The sequence below is a fragment of the Mauremys mutica genome, chromosome 8 (genome assembly GCF_020497125.1).
Source record: "Mauremys mutica isolate MM-2020 ecotype Southern chromosome 8, ASM2049712v1, whole genome shotgun sequence".
In the NCBI taxonomy this organism is placed as follows: domain Eukaryota; kingdom Metazoa; phylum Chordata; order Testudines; family Geoemydidae; genus Mauremys; species Mauremys mutica.
The window spans coordinates 73,746,694-73,770,620 of NC_059079.1; the positions used below are offsets into that span (position 1 = coordinate 73,746,694).

The 23,927-nt window shown below is 44.9% G+C and overlaps 1 protein-coding gene across 14 annotated transcripts in view; it reads right to left on the reverse strand.

Annotated features, from left to right (window-relative positions):
• The window catches only part of LOC123375395 (protocadherin alpha-C2-like), a 334,194-nt gene that overhangs the window by 100,342 nt on the left and 209,925 nt on the right, over positions 1-23,927 (reverse strand). For 2 of the 14 annotated variants that reach the window (XM_045026229.1, XM_045026228.1), the window contains exon 1: positions 316-3,136. The exons of the other annotated variants lie outside the window; for them this stretch is intronic. In XM_045026229.1, coding sequence (XP_044882164.1) covers positions 316-2,829 — 2,514 coding nt within the window. In that variant the 5' untranslated portion in view covers positions 2,830-3,136. Of the gene's footprint in view, positions 1-315; positions 3,137-23,927 lie in introns of those variants that run through there. 14 annotated transcript variants of the gene reach the window in all.

A 23,927-nucleotide genomic window follows, 5' to 3' on the forward strand; every position in this document is an offset into this window, starting at 1 on the left:
TCAGTAGTTTGCTGGAGTGGGTATATCTGTAAAGAAAAGGGAAGGAGGATGGGGAGGAGGAAACTTTTTCTATACCATCTACAACAGAAATGAAGTGAGTCTCAAACAATGTGCTCACACACTGAGCCATTAACTTACCAAATGAACCCAGAAAGCCCCAGTATTGACCTAGAAACCAAATGTGTTTCACAGATTAGAATTCAGCAACCACAATAGGGAATAAACTGAATCTAGACATTCCACTTTTAACCTTCAGATAAGGACACATTGTTAGGTTCAGAACATGGTTCTGGTCATGTATCTATTCATTCTCACCTCATTAGGCGTAATGGAGTCATTTTTAAGTATGATCAGGTTTTGTGCACTCTGCCCACTCTGTCCTGTCAGATGTCTCTCAGCCATCACTGCATGAGGACCAGTTCCCGTTGGGCCACCAGTATTGTAAAACATGAAAGTGTCACTTCCTGATCCTGCAGTCAGACATGCCTTATAGCAGTAGGTCTTAGTGAGAGACCCATTCCCCCGCACTTCAATAAAATGTGGCTGTACTTTTAAACCATGTGGTATCCTAGCGTCAATGTTGTTGTTAGCCTGCTTGTACAGTTCAGCAGGATACCTTTCTCTGACCCCACAGAAACCTCCACAACAGGAGTCACCATACATACTGTATCTGTAGCACTTGATAACTGTTAGGACAATGATTGTCAAAAGAAATATAAATGAAACTGAACTCAGTGCAATAATGAGATACAGTGTTATCTCTGAGTAGTTTCTAGTACTTTTGATATGCCTCCTTGTGTCAGGGATGATTTTGGAAACTCTATCCACAACAGCGATGGTTATGGCTACTGTTGAGGACAGGGATGGCTCTCCATTGTCTCTCACAACAACTGACAGGTTGAAAGTAGTAACACTGTCATCCCCCAGTTTGCGAGTAGTCCGAATCTCCCCGCTGTGTAGCTCCACTTTGAAGAGATCTGGGTCTGAGGCTTGAGCCAGATGGTAGAACAACCATGCGTTTTGTCCAGAGTCTGCATCAATGGCTATTACTTTGGTAACCAAATAACCTGCGTGTGCCGAGCGAGGGATCATCTCCAAGGCTGCCGAGGCGTTGGTTGAGGTAGGGTACAGAATCTGAGGGACATGGTCATTCTGATCCACCACATACACATGGACAGTGACAGTGCTGCTAAGTGCTGGGGTCCCAGCATCCTGGGCCTGAACAACAACCTGAAACTCCCTTAACTTCTCGTAGTCAAAGGAGGTGACCGCATATATGTTACCATTGTCGGATTTAATGGAGACATAGGATGTGACAGGTAGCCCTTGAATTTCCCCTTTCAGGAGAGAATAGGACACATAGGCATTTTCGTTGTCATCGGGATCGATGGCTTTGACAGTGCACAGCGAAACCCCGAGCGCGTTGTTCTCGGGAATGTAAACGGAATACACGGGCTCTTCAAACCGCGGAGGGTTGTCATTGACATCAGAGATGTCCACTTGTATCACTTTGTGGGAAGAGAGGGGAGGGGTGCCAGCGTCCGTAGCCGTGACTGTGATGTTGTAGGAGGAAGCCCTTTCACGGTCCAGGTTGCCCTGTGTGACCAGCGTATAGGAGTTTTTGAAGGAGTTGAGTTTGAAGGGAATGTTGGGAGGGATGCTCAGACTGACCTGCTTGTTTGGCCCGGAGTCCTGGTCGGTTACACTCATTAAAGCCACCACGGTCTCGGGCCGGGCGTTCTCTGGCACCGGGCTGTACAGGGAGGTCAGCACCACTTCAGGGGCATTATCGTTGGCGTCCACGATGTTGACCAGCACTTTGCAGTGCCCGGCCATAGACACAGGGCCCTGGTCCGTGGCCTGCACATAAACCTCATAGGAGGAGGCCTCCTCGTAGTCCAGCGTGCCATTGACCCTCACCTCGCCAGAGACGGGGTCGATGCTGAAAAGCTGCCGCACCTTCTGGGGGGTGTAGCCGCTGAAGGAGTACAGCACCTCCCCGTTGGAGCCCTCGTCCGGGTCCGAGGCGTTCAGCTTCACCACCAGCGTGCCTGGGGCCGCGTTCTCCAGCAGGTTCACAGTGTAGGTGGATCGGTCGAAGACGGGCGAGTTGTCGTTTGTGTCCATGACCCGTATGGAGATCTGGGCCGTGCCAGACCTGGCCGGGCTGCCCCCATCCACAGCGGTGAGCACCAGCTGCTGCAGGGCGCTTTGCTCCCGGTCCAGGGGCTGCTGCAGCACCAGCTCCAGGAGTTTGCTGCCGCGCTGGAAGCCTTTGAGGTCCAGGGCGAAGTGCTGGTTGGGGCTAAGCCGGTAGCTCTGCACTGAGTTGGTGCCCACGTCGGGGTCCTGCGCGCTCTCGATGTGGAAGCGGGCACCGGGCACAGCGGACTCACTGACCTCCAGCCGGTAGTCCTGCCGCGGGAAGCGGGGCGCGTTGTCGTTGATGTCCAGCACCTCCACCTCCACGTTGTGCACCTCGATGGGCTGCTCGATCACCAGCTCCAGGCTGAGGAAGCAGGAGGGGCTAAGCTCGCACAGCGCCTCCCGGTCCATGCGCTCCTTTGCCAGCAGCGCCCCGCGGCCCAGATCCAGCTCCAAGTACTGCCGCCCGCTGCCCGAGGTCAGCCGTGCGCCCCGGGCCGACAGCCGCTGCGGATCCACGCCCAGGTCGGTCGCCACGTTCCCCACGAAGGCGCCGCGCTCCAGTTCCTCTTGCACCGAGTAGCGGAGCTGCCCGCCCGCCGGGCCCAGGCACAGCAGGAGCAGGAGAGCCGGGATCCGGAGCGCCGCCGCCCCGCAGCAGCTGCGGGGAGAAGACGGCGCCATGGCCGAGGGCGGAGGGAGGAGTGGGGGAGCCGAGCGCAGCTTTCACCCGACGCGCTCGCAGCCCTGCCGGGCCTCACATCCCTCCGCCGCCGCCGCCTCCCACACCCAGAAGCGGGTTCATGCACCCGGCTAGCAAGCGCCGCCAGCTGCGCCCAGCGCTGCCGCCGCCCCTGCAGTCGCCACCGCTGGCGGCTCCCGAGCCGGCCGCTTCCACAGAAAAGCCATGCTCCCGGCTCTGCTGCTACCCGGCCCTGCGGCAGCGGATCCGGCCTCTCCTCCTCCAGCAGCTCGGGGGACTCGCAGCTCCACTTCCTCCTTCTCTGGCTGCTGCGGGGAGTGTGCGGGGGAGGGGCGCTGAGCTCCGGCTGGCTCCAATTCAGCACCTGGGCAGGGAACAGCGACACGGAGGCAGGCAGCCAAGAGCGGCAGCCAGACGCCGCGGGAGGGGGCTGCGCGGCCGGCCGGCCACCCCGTGGAGGGCAAGAGCGCCCCACCAGCCACAGCTCATATCCCACACAGGGGACAGCCCCGTCCCCAGGGAGCTCTTCACTGGAGCCAACCGCAGCACCAATCCCCTAACACACTCCTGGAACCGCCCCAGCCCCTGGGAGTTCAGAGCCAACTACCCCCATAGCCACCTCCCTGCACAGAGATACCTCCCCGCCTCCCCAGGGAGACAATTAGGGACCCTTTCGCTTCCTAGCAGCCCTGCCTTCCCACCCACACTCAAATTAGGAGAACGAGTGAGTGTGATGTCCGTGTGTGTGTTTACATACGTTTTATGTCTAGGGGGGAAGGATAGCTCAGTGGTTTGAGCATTGGCCTGCTAAACCCAGGGTTGTGAGGGGCCATTTGGGGATTTAGTTGAGGATTGGTCCTGCTTTGAGCAGGGGGTTGGACTAGATGATCTCCTGAGGTCCCTTCCAACCCTAATAATCTATGATTCTATGACAATGGGAAAGATAGCTCTTCTACCTATGATTGTCTCCTGCCACTGCAGAGGCTTTTTGGTCTAATCTCTAACTCCTATCCCCTATGATATAGGCAGGCCCTCTCAGAGGTCCATAGAGGCCCAGGCCAATTCCAGTTTTGGGGGCCCTGACCAGCCACTAGTATTGGTTTGTTTATATAATCAGCTGATCTGAGGGGAGACATTCATCATGGTCTAATCTTGTACCATCAGAACTGATATATTTTTATTAATATTTATGAACATTTTAAACTCTTTAATACGACAAAATCGATAATAGTTAACAAAAAATAAGTCTTTTACCAAATCACATCTCCTGTTTGCTTAAATTTGCAACTCTAAGCTGAGTGTGTGTCACATTTTTATTCTATAGGGATGCGCATAAAAACAAGTTGCAAAACTTATCAAATGCCAAAAAATAACAAATGTCTAAATCTGAGGCCCCCTTTGAGCTTGAGGCCCAGGCCAAATGGCCCTCCTGCCCCCACCCCCTCCCCCGATTGGCCCTGGATATAGGGGATGGGGAAGAAGCCTTCTCATATTTACCAACATGAATTCCTGCCTGTCTTTCTACCCACAAGGCCACCGCCAGGGCAAGCTGTGGGGCCCCAAACAAAAGCAAGGCAGCAGCTTGTCATAGGAAAGGGATACAGAATGGTTTTTTGGCCTCTTTCCCTCTCCTCATTCTAGGTGCGAGAGGGGAAAACAGAGAATGAACTGCCTTCCTAGCCAGTCTCACTGCTGAGTTGCCTAGACTTCTAGTCCTACTGCTGCTGCTGCAGAGCTAGAATGCATCAGCTCATGAGTGTTAAATCAGCACACTCTGAAAAGCACGCACTCCCCTCCCCCAGTGTTTTTTTGCTTACAGCTGGTTCTATCAGTGCACTTCTACAGTTATGTTGCCTTCCTTCTTGAAGACCGTCTTCTCTGCCTCCCTTTAATTCATTCTTGCTGCATTACCCTCCCCACTCTTTTAGGGATTATTTCCTCTCACTGATGTCTCTCCTTCCTTGATCCCCTCAACCACTGCTGTAACAGTCCTACCCTGCCAGTAGCTCCACTGGTTGAATTTTGCAAGTTACACCCATGAATTATGAGATTATTTAACATGGGCTTCAGTTTATTTTACATAATAATATACAGGAAAACAGTGAGGTGAATGAAACTAGAACTGTAGGGAGAGGTTCAGGAGAAGAAATAGTAGTTGCATTTGTTTTCCACTACTCCTTTTAGACTCATATTCAAGTACCAGCAAGACTCAAGTTCACATAGTTTATCAGAACTGACAAAATCACAGCCAATGGTGCAATGGTTATATTTTGATCAATGTGTACAGGACACACAAAGGAGCAAAGAGTCCTGTGGCACCTTATAGACGTATTGGAGCATGAGCTTTCATGGGTGAATACCCACTTCATCGGGATCATTAGGGTCAAGAGTTGTTGTTTTTATAATGGCCATCTAAGTTAGGTTCCTACATCCAAATATAGGGACTTAAATAAGTGGCCTCATTTTCAAACCAACAGATTCCATTGACTTCAGTAGTCACTGCTGGGAGGCACCCAAACATGCTTATTTTTGAAAATTAGACAAATTAGGCCTATTCAGACCAGGAAGGCCAGTGGGTGCTTCTGTGTGGTCAGCATGTTTGAAAATCTGTCCCCTTCAGATATGTGCCCAAATGGGAGAAAAGCTCTTTTGAAAATCTGGCTCCAGATTTTTTTTGGGGGGGGCGGGGGGGAGTTACCTAAGTATGGATTTTGCAACCTACCCATCCACAGAGATGAAAAAAAGACAACATGCTGCTCTGGAAAAAAGGGACGAGGAATCTCCTACAAGGGTGGAAGAGAAGAAGCCATAGCCAAGGCTGGGAGGATTGTGGCCAAGAGGAAATGAAGGGAGGTGGTGGTTGGTGATTCCCTTCCAAAGGGGACAGAGGCATCCATCTGCAGGCCTGACCTTGCATCCTGGGGTGGGTGTGCTGCCTGTCAGGGGCCCATAGCCGAGACATTACCGAAAGATTGCCAAGGATCATCCAGCCCTCTGACTACTACACCATGCTGCTCATCCAGGTGGGCACTAATGATACTGTGAGGTATGACCTGAGCATATCAGTAGTGACTACAGGACTCTGGGGGTGAGGGTGAAGGATCCTTCTAGTTGAGGGTAGGGATCCAGGTAGAGACAGACATATCCTGAAAGTAAATACATGACTGCATGGATGGTGTCACCAGGAGGGCTTCAGCTTCCTTGACTATCAAATCTTGTTCTAAGAAGGACTGTTGAGCAAAGATGGGGTCCACCTGTCAAGTAAGGGGAAGAGTATCTTTGGATACAGACTGGCTAACCTAGTGAGGCAGGCTTTAAACTAGGTTTGATGGGGGCAGGAGAAAAAACCCACAGGTAAGTCCAAAAAATGGATATCTGGGCAAAGGGTCAGAATCTGGGGGGAACATGGGAAACTGCAGGATGGACAAAAGAGAGACAAGAGGGAATATATTAGGGGGAATCTAATAAACATCTTAGATGTCTGTATATTAATGCAAGAAGTATGTGGAATAAACAGGAATAACTAGAAATACAAGTGAATAATCACAAATATGCCACATAACTGGCATTCTAGAAACTTCTTGGAATAATTCATATGACTGGAATATTGGTATAGAAGGGTACAGCTTGTTCAGGAAGTACAGGCAGGGGGAAAAGGGAGGAGTTGTTGCCTTGTACATCAAAGATGTATATACTTGCACTGAGTTTGAGACTAGTGGGAAGCAGACCTGTTGAAAGTCTCTGGGTAAAGATAAAAGGGGTAAAATACAAGGGTCATGTCATGGCAGAGTCTACTAAAGACCACCTAAACAGGAAGAAGAGGTGGATGAGACTTTTTTAAACAACTAACAAAATAAACTAAAATACAGGACTTGGTGGTGATGGGGGACTTCAAATACCCAGACATTTGTTGGGAAAATAATTCTGCAGGGCACAGATTATCCAACAAGTTATTGAAATGCATTAGAGACAGAAGGTGGAGAAAGTAACTAGGGGAGAGGCTATTCTGGATTTGATTCTGACAAACAGGGAGGAACTAGTTGAGAATTTGAAGGTGGAAGGCAGCTTGGGTGAAAGTGACCATGAAATGATAGAGTTCATGATTCTAAGGAATAGTAAGAGGGAAAACAACAGAACAATGGCAATGGATTTCAAGAAGGCAGACTTCAGCAAACTCAGAGAATTGGTAGGTAAGATCCCGTGGGAAGCAAGTCTAAGGGAAAAATTAGTTCCAAAGAGTTGGCATTTTTTAAAGAGATATTATTAAGGGTATAAGAGCAAACTAAACCAATGCATTGGAAAGATAGGATGTATGGTAAGAGGCCACCTGGGCTTAACCAGGAGATCTTCAGTGACCTGAAACTCAAAAAGAGTCAAACAAGAAGTGGAAAGTAGGTCAAATTGCAAAGGATGAATATATGTATAAAAAACACAAGCATATAGGGACAAAATTAGAAAGGCCAAGGCACAAAGCAAGATTAAACTAGCTAGGAATATAAATGGTAACAAGAAAGCATTTTACAAATATATGGGAAGCGAGAGGAAGACCAGGGACAGGATAGGCCCATTACTAAATGAGGAGGGAAAGACAATAACAGAAAATGCAGCAATAGCTGAAGTTAAACATCCCTAGCCTCTGTATGCCAGATGCTGGGAATGGGTGACAGGGGATGGATCATTTGTTGATTACCTGTTCTAGTCATTCCCTTTGAAGCACTTGGCATTGGCCACTGTCAGAAGACAGGATATTGAGCTAGATGGATCATTAGTCTGACCAACTCTGGCCATTCTTATGTTCTTTTCTTTTTTGTTTCAGTTTTCACCACAAAAGTTAGCAAGGATCAGACAACTAACATAGAGAACAAAAGTGTAAATGGGGCAGGATCTGAGGGTAAAATAGAAAAAGAACAAGTTAAGAATTACTTAGACAAGTTACATGTCTTCAGATTGGCAGGGCCTGATGAAACACATCCGAGAATGCTTAAGGAACTGACTGAAGAGATCTCTGAGTCATTAGCAATTATCTTTGAGAACTCATTAGAGGAATGGAGAGATACCTGAGGACTAGAAAAGGGCAAATATAGTACCTATCTATAAAAACGGGAATAGGGACAACCCAGGGAATTATAGACCAGTCATCTTAACTTTGGTACCTGGAAAGATAATGGAGCAAATAATCAAATGATCAATTTGTAACCACCTAGAAGATAGTAAGGTAATAAGCAACAGTCAATGTGGATTTGTCAAGAACAAGTCAAGTCAAACCAAGCTAATATGCTTCTTTGACAGAGTAACAAGCCTTGTGGATGGGGAGAAGCAGGTGGTGTCATATATTTCAACTTTATTAAGGCTTTTGATACTGTCTCACATGATCTCATAAACAAACCAGAGAAATAAAGCCTACATGAATCTACTAGAAAGTGGATGCACAACTGTCTGGAAAACCATTCTCAGAGAGTAGTTATCAATGGTTCACAATCGAGCTGGACGGGCATATTGAGTGGGGTCCTGCAGGGATCTGTCCTGGGTCTGGTTCTATTGAATATCTTCAAAAATGATTTGGATAATGGCATAGACAGTACACTTATAAAGTTTTCAGATGATACCAAGCTAGGAGGGGTTGCAAGTGCTTTGGAGGACAGGATTAGAATTCAAAATGATCTTGACAAACTGGAGAAATGGTCTGAATTAAACAGAAGTAAATTCAATAGGGAAGAATGCAGTGTACTGCACTTAAGAAGGAAAAATCAATTGCACATATGCAAAATGGGAAATGACTGCCTTGGAAGCAGTACTGCAGGAAAAGACGGGGCTATACTAGATCACAAACTAAATATAGGTCAACATAATTGTGGGATGTATGAGCAGAAGTGTTGTAAGCAGGACACAAGAAGTAATTGTTCCACTCTACTCAGCACTGATAAGGCCTCATCTGGAGTATTGTGTCCAGTTCTGAGCACCACACTTCAGGAAAGATATGGACAAATTGAAGAAAGTCCAGAGGAGAGCAACAAAAATGACAAAAGATCTAGAAAACATGACCTACAAGGAAAGATGGAAAAAACTGGAGAAGAAAAGACTGAGGGGGGACACAATAACAGTCTTCAAGTACAGAAAAGGTTGTTATAAAGAGAAGGGTGACAAATTGTTCTCTTTAGCCACTGAGGACAGGACAAGAAGTAATGGGCTTAAATTACTGTCAGGCATAGGTGCTGGAACTAGTGGTGCTGGCTTGAGGCAGTTTCCATCATATATAGGGGTTACAACCCCCACCATACAAATTGTTCCAGCATCCTTGCTGTCAGGGAGATTTAGGTCAGATATTAGAAAAAACTTCCTAACTGTAAGGATAGTTAAGTACTGGAACAAATTAACTAGGTGGGTTGTGGAATCTCTGTCACTGGAGGTTTTTAAAAACAGGTTAGAAAAACACCTATTAGGGATGGTCTAGATAATACTTAGTCCTGACTCTGTGCAGGCAACTTGACTAAATGACTTAACAAGGTATCTTCCAGTCCTACATTTCTATGACTCCATTTGAAAAATGTTATCACAGTATTTTGAGCTCCTCCAATAAAAGGCATGTTAGAAGTGAAAATTAATATTAACCATTTTTAATTTTTGAAATTTGAAGTTATTTTATCAATAACATCTGAGGCATTAACAAGACCACATATAGAACATTACCAGATGAGTTACTATGATCATGATGTTATTCAATGGATTTAGGACCAAAGACCAAAAGTCTGGCAGGATATGACAGATTTTGAAATAAAATGTGAGTCTATGAGTGACACATACATAAAATACTGTGTGCCACTGGAGGTTTTTAAGAACAGGTTAGAAAAACACCTATTAGGGATGGTCTAGATAACACTTAGTCCTGACTCTGTGCAGGCAACTTGACTAAATGACTTAACAAGGTATCTTCCAGTCCTACATTTCTATGATTCCATTTGAAAAATGTTATCACAGTATTTTGAGCTCCTCCAATAAAAGGCATGTTAGAAGTGAAAATTAATATTAACCATTTTTAATTTTTGAAATTTGAAGTTATTTTATCAATAACATATGAGGCATTAACAAGACCACATATAGAACATTACCAGATGAGTTACTATGATCATGATGTTATTCAATGGATTTAGGACCAAAGACCAAAAGTCTGGCAGGATATGACAGATTTTGAAATAAAATGTGAGTCTATGAGTGACACATACATAAAATACTGTGTGCCATTTTTGCATGCATTTAATAATTTTTCCTTCCCATTGATCAATGCAAGTTTGGGTGCTGAGCTCTTCTGAAAATCTGTCCCCTGATTTTCAAAAATTCTGATTACCTATAATTCCCAATGACACCCAAATTCTGACCATTAGATTTAAGACTCACAATACACATAAATATTGTTATTCCTATTTTACAGATTAATCCCACACTGCAGCACTGTCTACAGTAATGTGTACATAAATATAGCATCCTTTCTTAAAATATTAGATTTACACAACTGTGTACTGACTACACTTCTGCTTTTAACTGAGATAGTGAAATTGAGTATGTTCTGATTAAATGTCCCCTGGGTAGATTTAAATCAAAATAAAATTTTGTGATGGTCATGATAACTTTAGTTATCTCTATGAGATGATACACTTGGTAATGCAGAGCCAGTCCTGCAGTCCTTATTCAGGAGAAACTCCCACTGAGGAAGGACTTCAGGACTGGATCTCTAGTAACATTGTTTTTTCCAGTAAAAGGCAGAGGCTGAGAAGCAGCACTTCAGTATCAATTGGTTAACATTTTGCAATTTTTAAAAGTAGACCCCATTAAGAACCAGATTCTAATACCCTTACTCACAATGAACATCATCTTATACTATTAGTGGTTCCACTGACTTCAACTCAATGTATTATTCAACATGAGCAGAATATCAGAATCTGACCCTAAGGCAAAACCATCCAATGATAACATATTGGGCCCAAATCTTCAGCTGCTGTATATGCCCAACTCTTATTGAAGTTAATGGATATTACATGCATGCACCACTTACAGACACAGGCCCATTTAGGCCTTGTCTACATACACAGTATTTAGTATTCCTTTAATGATACCGGCATTGTTAAAACAGTGCAAATTCTCTAAAGTGGATATAATTATACCAGTATAAAAGTGCTTATATAGGTATAGCATATTCCTGTACAGGAAGGGAAGAAGCTAAACCAGTATAAGACACCAGTATATGGATATAATGGCACCCACACTAGGAGATTCACTGGTATAACAATTTTGGTTAAAAAAAAATTACACTCCTAACTGAAATAATTATACCAGTATAAAATCTGTGTCTTGGTGTCAGGAGAATATGTCATGAGCCTAAATAATATTCCTCTGTCATTTTTTACCCAAGAGAGGGATATAACTTTACATATCTGACTCAATCTTATACAATATTTTTATTAACGACTTTGGCACAAAAAGAAGGAGTGTCTTAATCAGGGGTTGGCAACCTTTCAGCAGTGGTGTGCCGAGTCTTCATGTATACACTCTAATTTAAGGCTTTGCGTGCCAGTAATACATTTGAACATTTTTTAGAAGGTCTCACTATAAGTCTATAATATATAACCAAACTACTGTTATATGTAAAGTAAACAAGGGTTTCAAAATGTTTCAGAAGCTTTATTTAAAATTAAATTAAAATGCAGATCTTATTAGTGTAGTGTGATCCTTGCCCTTGCTTTTCCTTGCTGAGTTTTCCAATGTCTGGTGGCACCTATTTAGATACTTTAAGCTGCACACAGGCTTCTGAGTTATAAGTTGATAACCGGCTGGCAGGAGGTCAGTGGCTGGAACCCCAGATCGGCAGCTGAGGTGAGTGGAGCTGACGGCTGGTAGGGCTGAGCAGGGCCGGAAGCCTGGATCCTGTCTGGCAGGGGACCTGCGCTGGAACTCCAACTGGAAACAAGGTCAGTGGGGCTGCGGAGGGGACCCCGGCTGGCAAGGGTCCAGCAGCCAGAACCCCAGAGCAGCAGCAGGCTGAGTGGCTCAGCCCACCACCGCTCTGGGGTTTCCACCACCAGCTCCTGCCAGCTGGAGTCTCAGCCCGCTGCCAGCCTGGGGTTCTGTCCCCCAGGCCAGCAGCAGGTGCTGAGTGGGGCTGCGGCGGGGGGCACCCTGGCTGGCAAGGAACCAACGGCGGGAACCCCAGAGCGGCGGCGGGCTGAGTGGCTCAGCCCACCACCGCTCTGGGGTTTCCACCACCAGCTCCTTGACAGATGGGGTGTCAGCGCACTACCAGCATCGGGGGACAGAACCTCAGGCCAGCAGCGGGTGCTGAGTGGGACCCTGGCTGGCAAGGGGCCAGCAGCGGGAACCCCAGAGCTTCTCAGCCCACCGCCGCTCAGCCTGCTGCCGCTCTGGGGTTTCCACCACTGGCTCCTTGCCAGCTGGTGTCTCAGCCTGCTGCCAGCCTGGGGTTCCTTCCTCTAGGCCAGCAGCAGGTGCTGAGTGGGACCCCGGCTGGCAAGGGGCCAGCAGCGGGAATCCCAGAGCGGCGGCGGGCTGAGCAGCTTAGCCCGCCGCTGCTCTGGGGTTTCGGCTGCTGGCTCCTGCCAGCTGGGATCTCAGCCCACCACCAGCCTGGGGTTCCTTCCCCCAGGCCAGCAGCGGGTGCTGAGTGGGACCGGCGGTGGCAGCGGGACCCTGGCTGGCAAGGGGCCAGCAGCAGGAACCCCAGAGCGGCGGCGGGCTGAGTGGCTCAGCCTGCCCCGCGTGCCATCAAAAATCAGCTCACATGCCACCTTTGGCACGCGTGCTGTAGATTGCTGACCCCTGGTCTTAATGAAATGTGCTAAGGATACAAAGTTGGGAGGCATTGCTGACACAGAGGAGGATTGGAATGTTGTAAAGAAATATCTGGATGACCTTGAAAACTGGAATAACAGAAATGAGATGAAATTCAATAGTGCAAAATGTAAGGATATGCACTTCGGGTCTAATAAAAATAATTTCTGATACAAGCTGGGGGCTTATCAGCTCAAAGCAACAGAGTAGGAGAGAGATGTGGGTGTGTTGGTCGATCACAGGATGACTATGAGTAAGGCTATGGGTCGGTCATGGACATCAAGGATTCTGTGATTTTACATGACCTCCATGACTTCAGCACTGGGTGTCGGGGCTCTGGCTGTCAGCCCCAGGTGGCTGGTCTTTGGCTGTCAGCCCCACACTCTGGGGCTTGGGCTCCCCAGATTTATTGTTTATTGCCCACATCCTGTCTGTGACTTTTACTAAAAATACCTGTGACAAAATCTTAGCTTTATCTATGAGCTACCAATGTCATGTGGCTGCAAAAAAGGCAAATGCAATCCTAGGATATTTTAAGTGAGGCATTTCCACTAGAGATAGAGAAGTATTAATGCCATTGGACAAGGCACTGGTAAGACCTTTTAATGAATGTTGGGCTGTAGTTTTGATCTCCCCTTCCTCTGAAGCATCAGAGATATCCATGGCAAGAGATGGGATATTGGAAGGGTTGAGCCAGTGCTCTGAGGCACAGGTGCTGGCTTCCTCCTTGCCCAGGGAGTGCTCAACTCCTGCTCCACTTCAGGCCCCATCCCCATCCAATCCCTTCCCCCAAGACCCCACCCTTGCCCTGCTTCTTCTTGCCCCTGCTCCACACCAGGCCCCACCTCCACTCTACCCCTTCCCCAAAACCCCACCCCTGCCTTTCCTATTCCCACCCTGCCTCTTCCCACTCTGTTCCATCCCCTCCCCCGAGCATTCCCCATCCCTGCTCCTCCCCCCCCCCCACACCTCCTGCATGCCGCAGAACAGATGATCCACGGTGGGCAGGAGGCGCTAGGAGGGAGGGAGAAGAGTTGACCAGTGGGGCACCGGTGGGCAGGAGGCACTGAGAGGGAAAGGGAGGTGCTGGCTGCTGGTGGGTGCTACTCTATATCTTGTATTTTGTTGTCTACAACTTGATTTGCCTTATTCAGAATTAAAACAAGTCAATCCACACACTGGATTATAACATGAAAAAGGCAGCCATCAACCACGGGCAAAATTATGCCTTATGCAGGAAAAACTTTTATAGGGGCCAAAAAACTTCCTGAGTTTGTCCTACTGTAGAGTGGGCTGGACCACGATCCTCTAACCCCACAGATGTTCTGAGATCCATGGGAAAACCACCAGAGGGTCAATGCTTTTGGACAGAGGCCCACACTACTTCCCCAATCCCCTTCTTACGTGTAGCAGGCTCCCTCAGGATCCCTGTATCCACTGGTTTCCTGCCTGCCCACTTCCCTCTCTCCCTTAGGGAATATGTTTGTGAAGGGGAGTGGTGTTATAGTGTGGAGAAGAAATTCTCAGAAATCAGTATTATCTTACAGAGGGAAATACCACTTGTGGACTGTATGGCTATTTAAGGGGGGGATGTTTGAAGAGGAATAACATCACAGATTGTGACCCTCTCTCTGATAAGCCTCCATCCTCTCTGCCCACCCAGGCTCCCCTCTGCTGAGCCCAAACTATTCACTGGAGTCAGAATGGGGACAGAGTGGTTCTGAAAATAAAAGAACTGGTATTTTTCCAGTGCATATTCTGCATTTTCCTCACACTCCATGGGATTTTCCTGAGAGTATGATCTGCTCTTGCAGCTGTGATTTTCCCCTTCCTTAAATATATTCTTAGATCCCTCCTGAGCTAGTGTGAATTTGTTTCTGGTACTGCCTTAAACATTTATTTCCATGTTTCAATCATCTTTTGTGCCTGACTTGCTTGTGGACAAGTCCTCTCATTTGTAACTCATCTCTCCTTTCTTTGAAATATTGTGCCAAATTGCTCATTGGTATGAATCTGTTCTTTCATATATATCAGTGTATCTGCTCCTCTCTTTGGTCTGAATCTAATTGGTTCAGAATTTCCTTTGGTATCTCTGAGACAGCTCAAACCAGACTATTTTAAACACTGATGTTACTGGATGTGGGGCTTCTAGCCAACCAGACAAAATGTAGTATAAATATTGCCTGTATTTAGGTCACAAACTATTTCTTTTTGCCAGGTAGTGCATTTGCTGTTGTTTTAGAAAATGGTATGCAAAGAGAGACAGCAAGAGAGAGAGATGTATTGTAAAGGTGGATTCAGACAGATATAATATGTATAATACAGGTACAAAGGAAAAATATTTCTTTGTCTTTCTCTGTCTCTGGGGCACACTCAAATATTTCTCACTTTTTCCTCAATATTTAGAATCATAAAGTAATAGAAGCATAGGACTGGAAGGGACCTCAAGAGGTCATCTATAGTTCAGTCCCCTGCACTTATGGCAGAACCAAGTAATATCTAGACCAATTTAGCACTAAAGATCTCTGACTACAGAGATCTCTTATTTACACTAAAGGAAAAGTAGATCTAAGCTACGCAATTTGAGTAATGTGAATAGCAGAACTCAAATCAACATAGCTTAGATCTACTTACAACAGGGCCCACACTACGCGACTTCAATGGGAGATGCTCTCCCACTGACTCTCCTTACTCTTCTCAATCAGGTGGCGTACAGGAGTAGATGGGAGAGTGATCGGCAGTCGATTTAGCAGGTCTTCACTAGACCCCCTAAGTCGCACAGTGATGCATCGATCACCACAGCCTCGATCCTCTGGTAAGTGTAGACAAGGTTGTCTTCTGTTGTACTTTTATGATGACTGCAAAGTCCTTCCAGTAATTTTGTGACTGTAATTTCACATGCTGTAACATTGTAAATGAGAGGACATTAAAGACTTAGATTGCCAAAATAACTTTCACCTTTGTAAATTCACCACAAAGCCTTTCAGTGCCTATGTTACTGCCAAATGTTTTGCTGGTGGCTTTAGTTAGTGTATTCTCCCTAGCCACCATTGTGTCTCTCTACGGAGCTCTGATCTTTGTCATGCTCTTATGCGGACTGTAATTCCTTAGTCCAAACTATCATCAGTGAATTTCAGTGCAGTGAACTGAATGTGAGACATACTGGTTCATAAACAGATTCATTTCAGATAACTGTTACCTTGTTTTTTCCTGTATCTTAATATTTCCCCACCCCATATTTTACTTGCTTTGTCCCCTTCATTTTAATCTGCTCTCTCTCCCTTTCTCCATCAGGTTTCCTCCCACTGCCTATTTTTTCCCTTTGCTCTCTGACTTCCTCCTTCTCTTCTCCCCTTTTACCACTCTGTGTTTCTGTGCCCCTTTTTCCTTGCTTAACTTTCTCCACCCTTCCTTCCCCTCCACAATTCTCCCATTTTTATCCTTCCATCTGCTAGCTCTAATCCATCCACCTATCCTTCTACTGCCTTTCTTCTTCCCTTGGTCCTCAAGAAGGTTTCTTCCTCTTTGATTAATCCCAGGTGACTTCTTTCTTCTCTTTGTTTCATACATTTCTTTTTCTTCCCATCATATGTCTTCTTATAATCTTAGGATTTCTACAAGTGTTCCCCTGTATGAAAGGGATGTCTAGTCTGTCCCAGGGAGATGCTGGGGTTAAGTGCATCTGATCTGTGCTTTGCTCTCCATTTGATCCAGGTATCTCAGGCAAAGTAGGAAGCTGAGCACTAAGCACAGGCACTGAACCAATTGAAACTGTGTTTTGGGAATACAATGAACAGTGCTTCCCCACCATGGCTGCACACCCAACATTCCACTCCCACAAAAACCAGAGAGACATCCTGGAGACCAGAGTATAAAAATACATCACTCCATCAGAAATACAGGCCAGTAGTGATATCAGGAGAAGTCATATTGCTTCCAGCCGAGAACTAGATAGGATTTTCTTCAAGCCCATGAGAACCTCTCATTAATCAACCAAAGGGCTTAGAGTTGCACTCTAAGGCTCCCCATCCTTCCCAATGTCTGTATATATTCACATCATGGTATTCTTAAACATATGTAGTTATTTAACAGCCTCCCCACTGCCCATGCCTCATTCTCCATTGTAACACTAACTAGTTTACTCATCTAAGTGTATAGGATGTCCTGTATTTGATCAATATTGCTTTCTAGAATTTCAATGTTTTCTCCTTCATCTTTTGTATTTTTCCATCTTCAATCTATTGCAGATCCTACAACTTTCCCAGCCTCTCTGTATTTCCCAATACTAGCTCAATGGTTTATCTTTATTAGTGATAGTTATGTGATCATTTGCTAATTCACTATACCAGACCATAGTCGCAGAACTTAATTTAGTAAGCCCTATATCTAGGCAATCATATTTGATTCAGAGCTGCCCATGAAACTGCATAAAAGGACATTAGAAAGGTCCCCTTTCTTCATCTCCACAGCCATGCTAAGTTTTTTAATTATGGGACAACGCAACTTACACAGAATATTTAATTCATGCTTTTATTATCTGAGAATTGTTCACTGGGCTGCCTAATCATTTCTTAATGCATCTTCAGTCTACTCAAAATGCAGCAGTCTCTCTGCTGACTAAACCCCCAAAAATGAGCATAGTCGTCTCAGATTTCTCACTTTGGCTGTCAGTCCATTTCATGACTGATTTTTTTTTTAATTTATTTTAAGTGCATCTATGGCACCACATTAAACCATTCATCCATGCGGGTAACATCCAGTCAATTTCTCCCCCACATAGAAGCCCAGCACAAAGCCTACATGCAACTTCAATCCCATTTTTATGGTTTAAATGGGATTTAAGAGAAGCACAGGTCTTGTGTTGGCCCCCTGTGCAAGAGTGAATTTCACCTACCTCAGCATACATCCCACAGCCATCAAAAGATCATCTTAGGATAAAAAAATAGAGGCCCAAGTGCCCAACCTAAGGGAAGGGCAAAGGAGCTGTACACCACTTTTACTCTCTTTCTCTCTCACACACACACAGCCAAGTCAACCCATGCTGTAACTCAAGGCAGACTTAGGGGAGCTCTAAATCACTAGCAAGGATCACTAGAGCCCAGCAGCATTCCAACCATGCCCCCTTCCTTTCAGGCAAGTCTCCTGCAACAGAAGTTATAAGGGAGGGTAGCAGGGCTGGCTATTCCAGCTTGGCACCACCAGAAGATTCTCCTATTCATAGGGAACCTTCAGCTAGCCACCTAGGACAGGTTAAGCATGCTAAGCTGTGCTGGAGTCAGGGCCATCCCTAAGGGGATGCGGAGCCCAGGACAAATCAGCTTCCCCACTAGTCTCCTCTCTGTCTGCCTGGTGCACCCACCCGGTGCTCACCACCTCACCCCCCTCCGCCCACTTGTCGCTTGCCTCCTCACCCACCTGCCCTCCTCCCCGCTAGTCTCCTCGCTGTCTGTCTGGTGCACCACCACCCCCATCCGCCTGACTGCTGCTCTCCTCCTCATTGTCTGTTGCCTGCCTGCCGCTCACCTCCTCACCCTGCTCGCCCATCCACCTTCTGCCTCACATCACAGCCCTCCTCCTCACCTGAATATCAGGACAAATGGCATCCTGATCATACATCGATTGAGACGTGGGACAAAGGGCTAAATATCACGACAATCCCAATTTTATAGAAGTGCGGGGCCCCTCCAAAGCATAGGGCTCGGAGCTGTCACCCCAATTCGCCCTACCCACTCTGACTGGAGTGGTAAAAAGCAGATTTAATGGTGGCCAGGATCTGATCCCAAAGGCTCTGGGCTAGATTTTACGAAGAGTCCCCCCCAGCAATCTCCCAAACTGTTTTAAAAGATTATGAGTGGGGCAGAGTTTAGGACTGGAGTAATAATTTTCCTTTTCAGGATGCCATTTTATGATTGATTATTTTATTGTTGTTTACTTGGTGTGGGGGAAATTCAATCCCATGTTTGTTAAACTCAAAGGTATAGTTTGACTAGCACTTTATAGAATAAATATGAGCTACATCATTCCCTCTAGAAGTGTAGGATGCCTTCATGCCTGGGAGTCTCACACTCCTTTGTGGAAAGGGGGCTCAGCCATCTCTGTAACAGTTTCCCTCTGTGCCCGCCCTCCTAACCTGGCAGAACTCTCTCCACAGGATGCAGGTTTTTCACTGGGGGAGGGATCAGAGATTGGGTGGGCCAAGAGGATTAAAAAACTGTCTCCTCTCTGGATCTGCAGAATTTACCTAGGACATGGAAACAGTCATACAGCCTATGTAGGCAAACTGCAGTGCCTGGCCCCATTGCAGCTGGGAGGAAGAAGAGTCCCTCCAGCACACCTGTGTAGCCAGGGGGACCCCAGGGACAAGAGTTCATGTAGAGCCACGGGGAGTCTCCACACATGGCTCCGGCCTCCTGCAGAGCCCGCAGGTTCAAGAGTCAGCCCTTACAGCTCCTTTCATGAATGGAGCAAGAGTAACTCAAGCCCCCAACCAAATGATTTGGAGAAATCTCCACAAGGGAACTATTACAGCTTTTAACATGGAAGGGGTGGATTTGGCCCTCAATACTCCAAAATAATTAATAAACTTTCAGTTTCTTGGAACCCCCGATTGCACATTCAGAAATTTAGATCTTTGCGTACAATTCTAACACATACCACAGACTCAAATACTTGGGTAGAAAATGAAGTATTTGATAGCTTTCTTCAGTTACTGTTCAAGGTAATAAAACAGGCTGGTCTAGATGAAAGTGCAGGCACCATAAAACACATATCAATCCTGAGAGAATTTTTATGAGACCACAATGTAATGGTTGCTGCTTCACAGCTTTCTTTAGGTCATGTGGTTGTATAGGAAAGGCTGAGCTGAGAAAGTAGGGCAGAAAATATTTTGTTTGCTAATTCTCAGCAGGCATTTCTGAGCTTAGAAGATTTCACTTCAAATCCTAATAACAAAATCCATCTGCTAAAACTGAATATGTTCTGTCAGGAACTGATTATTTTAAGCACATTACATTAAACACTGTGGGCCAAAATCTGCCATCCTTGCTCCTGTTAAGGAGTATCTTACTTCATGAGTAGTCCTGTTGATTTCATTACTCAGGAAGAAAGGTAGCAGAATCTAACAGACACTTTCAATTAGTCTGTTGTACATTAACATTTCTTCTAAGGGTCCTGTACATTTATGACATCCCTGGTTTCCTTTTTTTAAAATATACATGCCAGGTCTTGTTCATTTGTTGTTTATCCCTCCCTCATAATTTATGTTCCTAAACCATTTTGTACCCTTCACTACATCTTTACAATCTCAGCAATGCTTTTCCTTAAATAAGGTTACCAGAACTGCAAATAATTGTATTCTAAATACAGTATGCACTTTGAAGTAATACCTGATGCCAAAGAAACTTCTGCCAGTTTGTACTTCTTACTTTACATACTTAACCCCATGAGCAGTTGTGCTTTCTCATTACTTACAAATATTGTACAAGTGGTTTAAGTGCATTGTCCTTAACCACCCCAAGTCTTTTCTATCTACAGTTTGTTATTTTATCTGTATGCATTTAATAGTTTGTTGTTTACTAGTAGGCTTTGGCCACTATAACTACCTATTTTTAATTCTATACATTAGCCTAACTTCTATACAACGAATTCCATTGGCAAATTAATACACAATCTATTCAAATACGTCTGAATGTTCTTAATCTCTCTTTGGTATTTGAACCCAAGAAATAGTGTCAATATTGAATGTGATATTTTACTAGCTTCTATTTATGCGAATATGAATCGCTTAAGTGTTGAATTTGTATACAAACCAAACCCAAACAGAATAGTCAGTATTTCTTTCCCTAGCCTATGTCTTCTGATTTCATAAGTCAAAGTAATTGACATCATAATAAAACATTCCATTAAACCTAGATTATGTCCAGTATTTTACCTAACAGTAAAGTAATGTGGTCAAAGAATTCAGGCACATTTGCCAGCTATACTATGAATCCATATTGATTGGGTATGTGATGAACCAACTTTTTTAGTACCCAGGCAAACTCCATACGGCACGTATTGATTATAACCACAAACAAACAATGATTTTGCGAGCAAGATCTTGCAATGACCTAGAATTTTTCTTCCATCAATAAACAGACATACCAGAGCAGGGCATGCTAGCTTCAGAGAGCTCCACAGAGATATTGATAACCCCTTCACTTGATGAAACCAGAAAACTTGTATTTCATTACAATTTTGTTCTTATCATTCCTACAGACTTGCAATGCATCAGTGATTATTTTATCAGTGGCTCCATGATTATATTTTCCTTTTTTAATTTAAATTTTTACTGTGCTTTGCTGATTAGCAAAAAATTTAGGGGTGAATGAAGGGAATATAGAGTAAAAGTTGGCTGAGTGGTCCATTAGTTACAAAACCTGTTTACAGACTGTAGATTCAGCCTCTCCCCATGCTAACCACCAAAGCCTGAAATGCCTGGGAAGATGCAGTTCAGGAGGACCCTTAGGATCAGCAGCTTTCTGCCTGGGCCCTCATAATCCATAGAAGGGTGGTGAAAGGCAGAAATTTCAGGGTATGGAGAGAAGTAAGAGGAGTCATAGTCTTCGGTTCTGCTGTACTGCTTATATTCTATAGTAACTGGCATTATATAAATACCTTAGATAGAGAGCCCTCAGCCTTAGTACTTTTTTCCATGGGAAATCTATAAACTCTTGCTTGGAATTACAGAAAGCCTAGTCATGCTTGACCTGTCCACAGACTTCTATAAGGCAGATATGCTTTCTAGAAGGGACTACATTTCATAAACATTTTAAGAATAACTGGTATTTTACATACTTTATGGAGGTTGTAAATTACATATTTACATTAACTCATGAAGCAATCTGTATCAGTGATAAAAGATATAGCTTCTTAACTGGAACACATAAGATGTGATTTTCAAAGAGATTTCAATCTGACTTCTTTTTATATAGACACAAATACTTGTGCATGCACTTTTTAAGATGCAATACCCCTGCATGGAGTTGATATAAGTTTAACACTTGGACATGCAGGTGACAGAATCAATCACAGGTGTTGGTGTTTGCACCAGCAAAGTTGTCTTTAGATGAAATGAGGACACTTTTAGAATCTGGCCCAGAGACTTGGGGAATTTCGGTTGTTGAGTATACTTGGGAGAGGGCTTTGTATTTGCTAATATTTGTGATCAAGCCTGTAATATCTTGGGGATAATTTTGGAGAGTACTGTGGAAATTCATATATACTCAAGGAGAGAATCATATATAGTTTTCCATATTCTTTGGGCTGTGGAGTGTTTATTCTAGACAGAGCACGAGTAATGCTTTAGTTAAGGTTGCCCAATGATTTCTAGGACAAGACACTGTTTCAATTGTCATAACTTTGTCTGCAAGAATAGTTGTTTGGCTATTTCCATGCCAGATGTCTGGCTCAGACTCAATTTTATTTTTTTAAACTTTCAGCTAAAATGGCCCAGCCGTTTCTGAGAACGATGTTAGGGAAGATATGTTGTTTTGCTCATGTTAAAAAAACACTTGTATAATTGTTTTATCAAGAAGCTGGCAATCCATGCTCTGGAACAGGTACTTCAAATTTGGCAGGGGAGCCACCCTGATTTCAGGGATATGCCTTTTGCTGTCTATGAAAAATATGTTCAAATCTGGCCAATTTATAAGCCTCTGAAAAAGTCCCAGTTCATGCATCTTCAGAGTATTTAGCTGCAAAATTCTTACCAAAATTCTACTGAAGAGTCTCTCTGCATTGAGCATTCTGCATCACTTCACAGCTCCTACATGCCTGGCAGACCACATGTACCTTCCCCACAGAGCAGTTGTGTAAGCTCCATCACAGGACTTTCCCTGCAATTCTCCTAACCGTCGGGGGCCACTGTGGTACTGGAACTGAGAGCAGAGAGACTGTCTCCTGTGCTTCCTCTTGCTGATGGTCATAAAGTGTGGAGGAAGTGGAAGCACCCTGATTTGAATCCCAGGGAGGGGGAAGGGCAGTGCGGGATGCACAAGGAATAATAGGAGCCTTGGAGCGTGGTTGGTAGCAGAAGCAAGCAGGAGGGAACGGAACAGAGAGGGGAAGATGATGAGGATAGAGGATGACAGTAATAAAAAGGAGTAGAGGGGAAGGGGAATGAGAAGGAGCCATGGATGGGGGAGGATAGGAATGGGGGAAAAGGGCAGTAGCCATGAAGGGGAAAGGATAGGTCCTGGGGGGTGGGGGAATAAGCAGGAGCAGGGGACACAGAGAGATGGGGCAGGAGTCAGGGAGCTAGGAGGACAATGGCAGGAGTTGGGTGAGGGAGATAGCAGCAGAAGGGGACAGAGACAGCAGGTGGTGAGGATAGAGGCAGAAGAGTACAGGCAGGCAACCCTAATTCTGGCATTCCCTAACTTTTCAGTGCTTGATTTTCCAACCTTAACAGTCTTCTGACATTTTTGTAAACACTGTATACACATTGTCATGTATTGTGACCAAAGGGTTTTTAGTTCATTTTAGTGCTCCATTCAAGAGTTCTGGCATGTAAGCCATCTGGGTTTGGTTCTCCACCAAATGACAGTACTTCTGATTTCCCCCACCCCCTAGCACTGGTGAAATGTTAAAGCTTTTAAAGCATTTCTACCTTGCCCTGATCACTCCCAAACAAAATGTCTCAGACTTTCAGAAGTTATTCTCTACTTTTGCATAAATATCGAAGGAAATAAATTATTGGGTTTTAGAACTATCAAAGCTTTTGTCTCTAAGTTTCCACCCTGCCTTCTATTTTCTGCACCCTAACTGAACCATCCTGTTGCTAAGAAACTATGTGTATCATTTATCCTTCTGCCTTTGATATATGTAGTTTCCTTACTTTCTCTTTGTTCCTAATTTGTTATATTCCTTTAACACATCATTAGTGACATTTTTGCATCATCTTCCTTCTTGAAGTTTTCTAGGCCCAGTTTTCAAAAACAATGCCAATAGAGAATTTGGCCAAACTCCACTGAGTTGTAGTTAGCCCAAAATATTTATGGGCCTCTAAAATTGTGACTGAAATTTTACTCATGCAATAAACTGCTGGTAAAAACTCTGTATTTGTGCAACCAAATCAGACATATTTAATTTGTGGATGCACACAAATGGAGAGGGTCAATCACATATTTAACTGCCTGCATAAAATTGAGACTAAAATCTGAGTTGAGACTATCTGAAATGTTGACCCGACCATGTATACTTA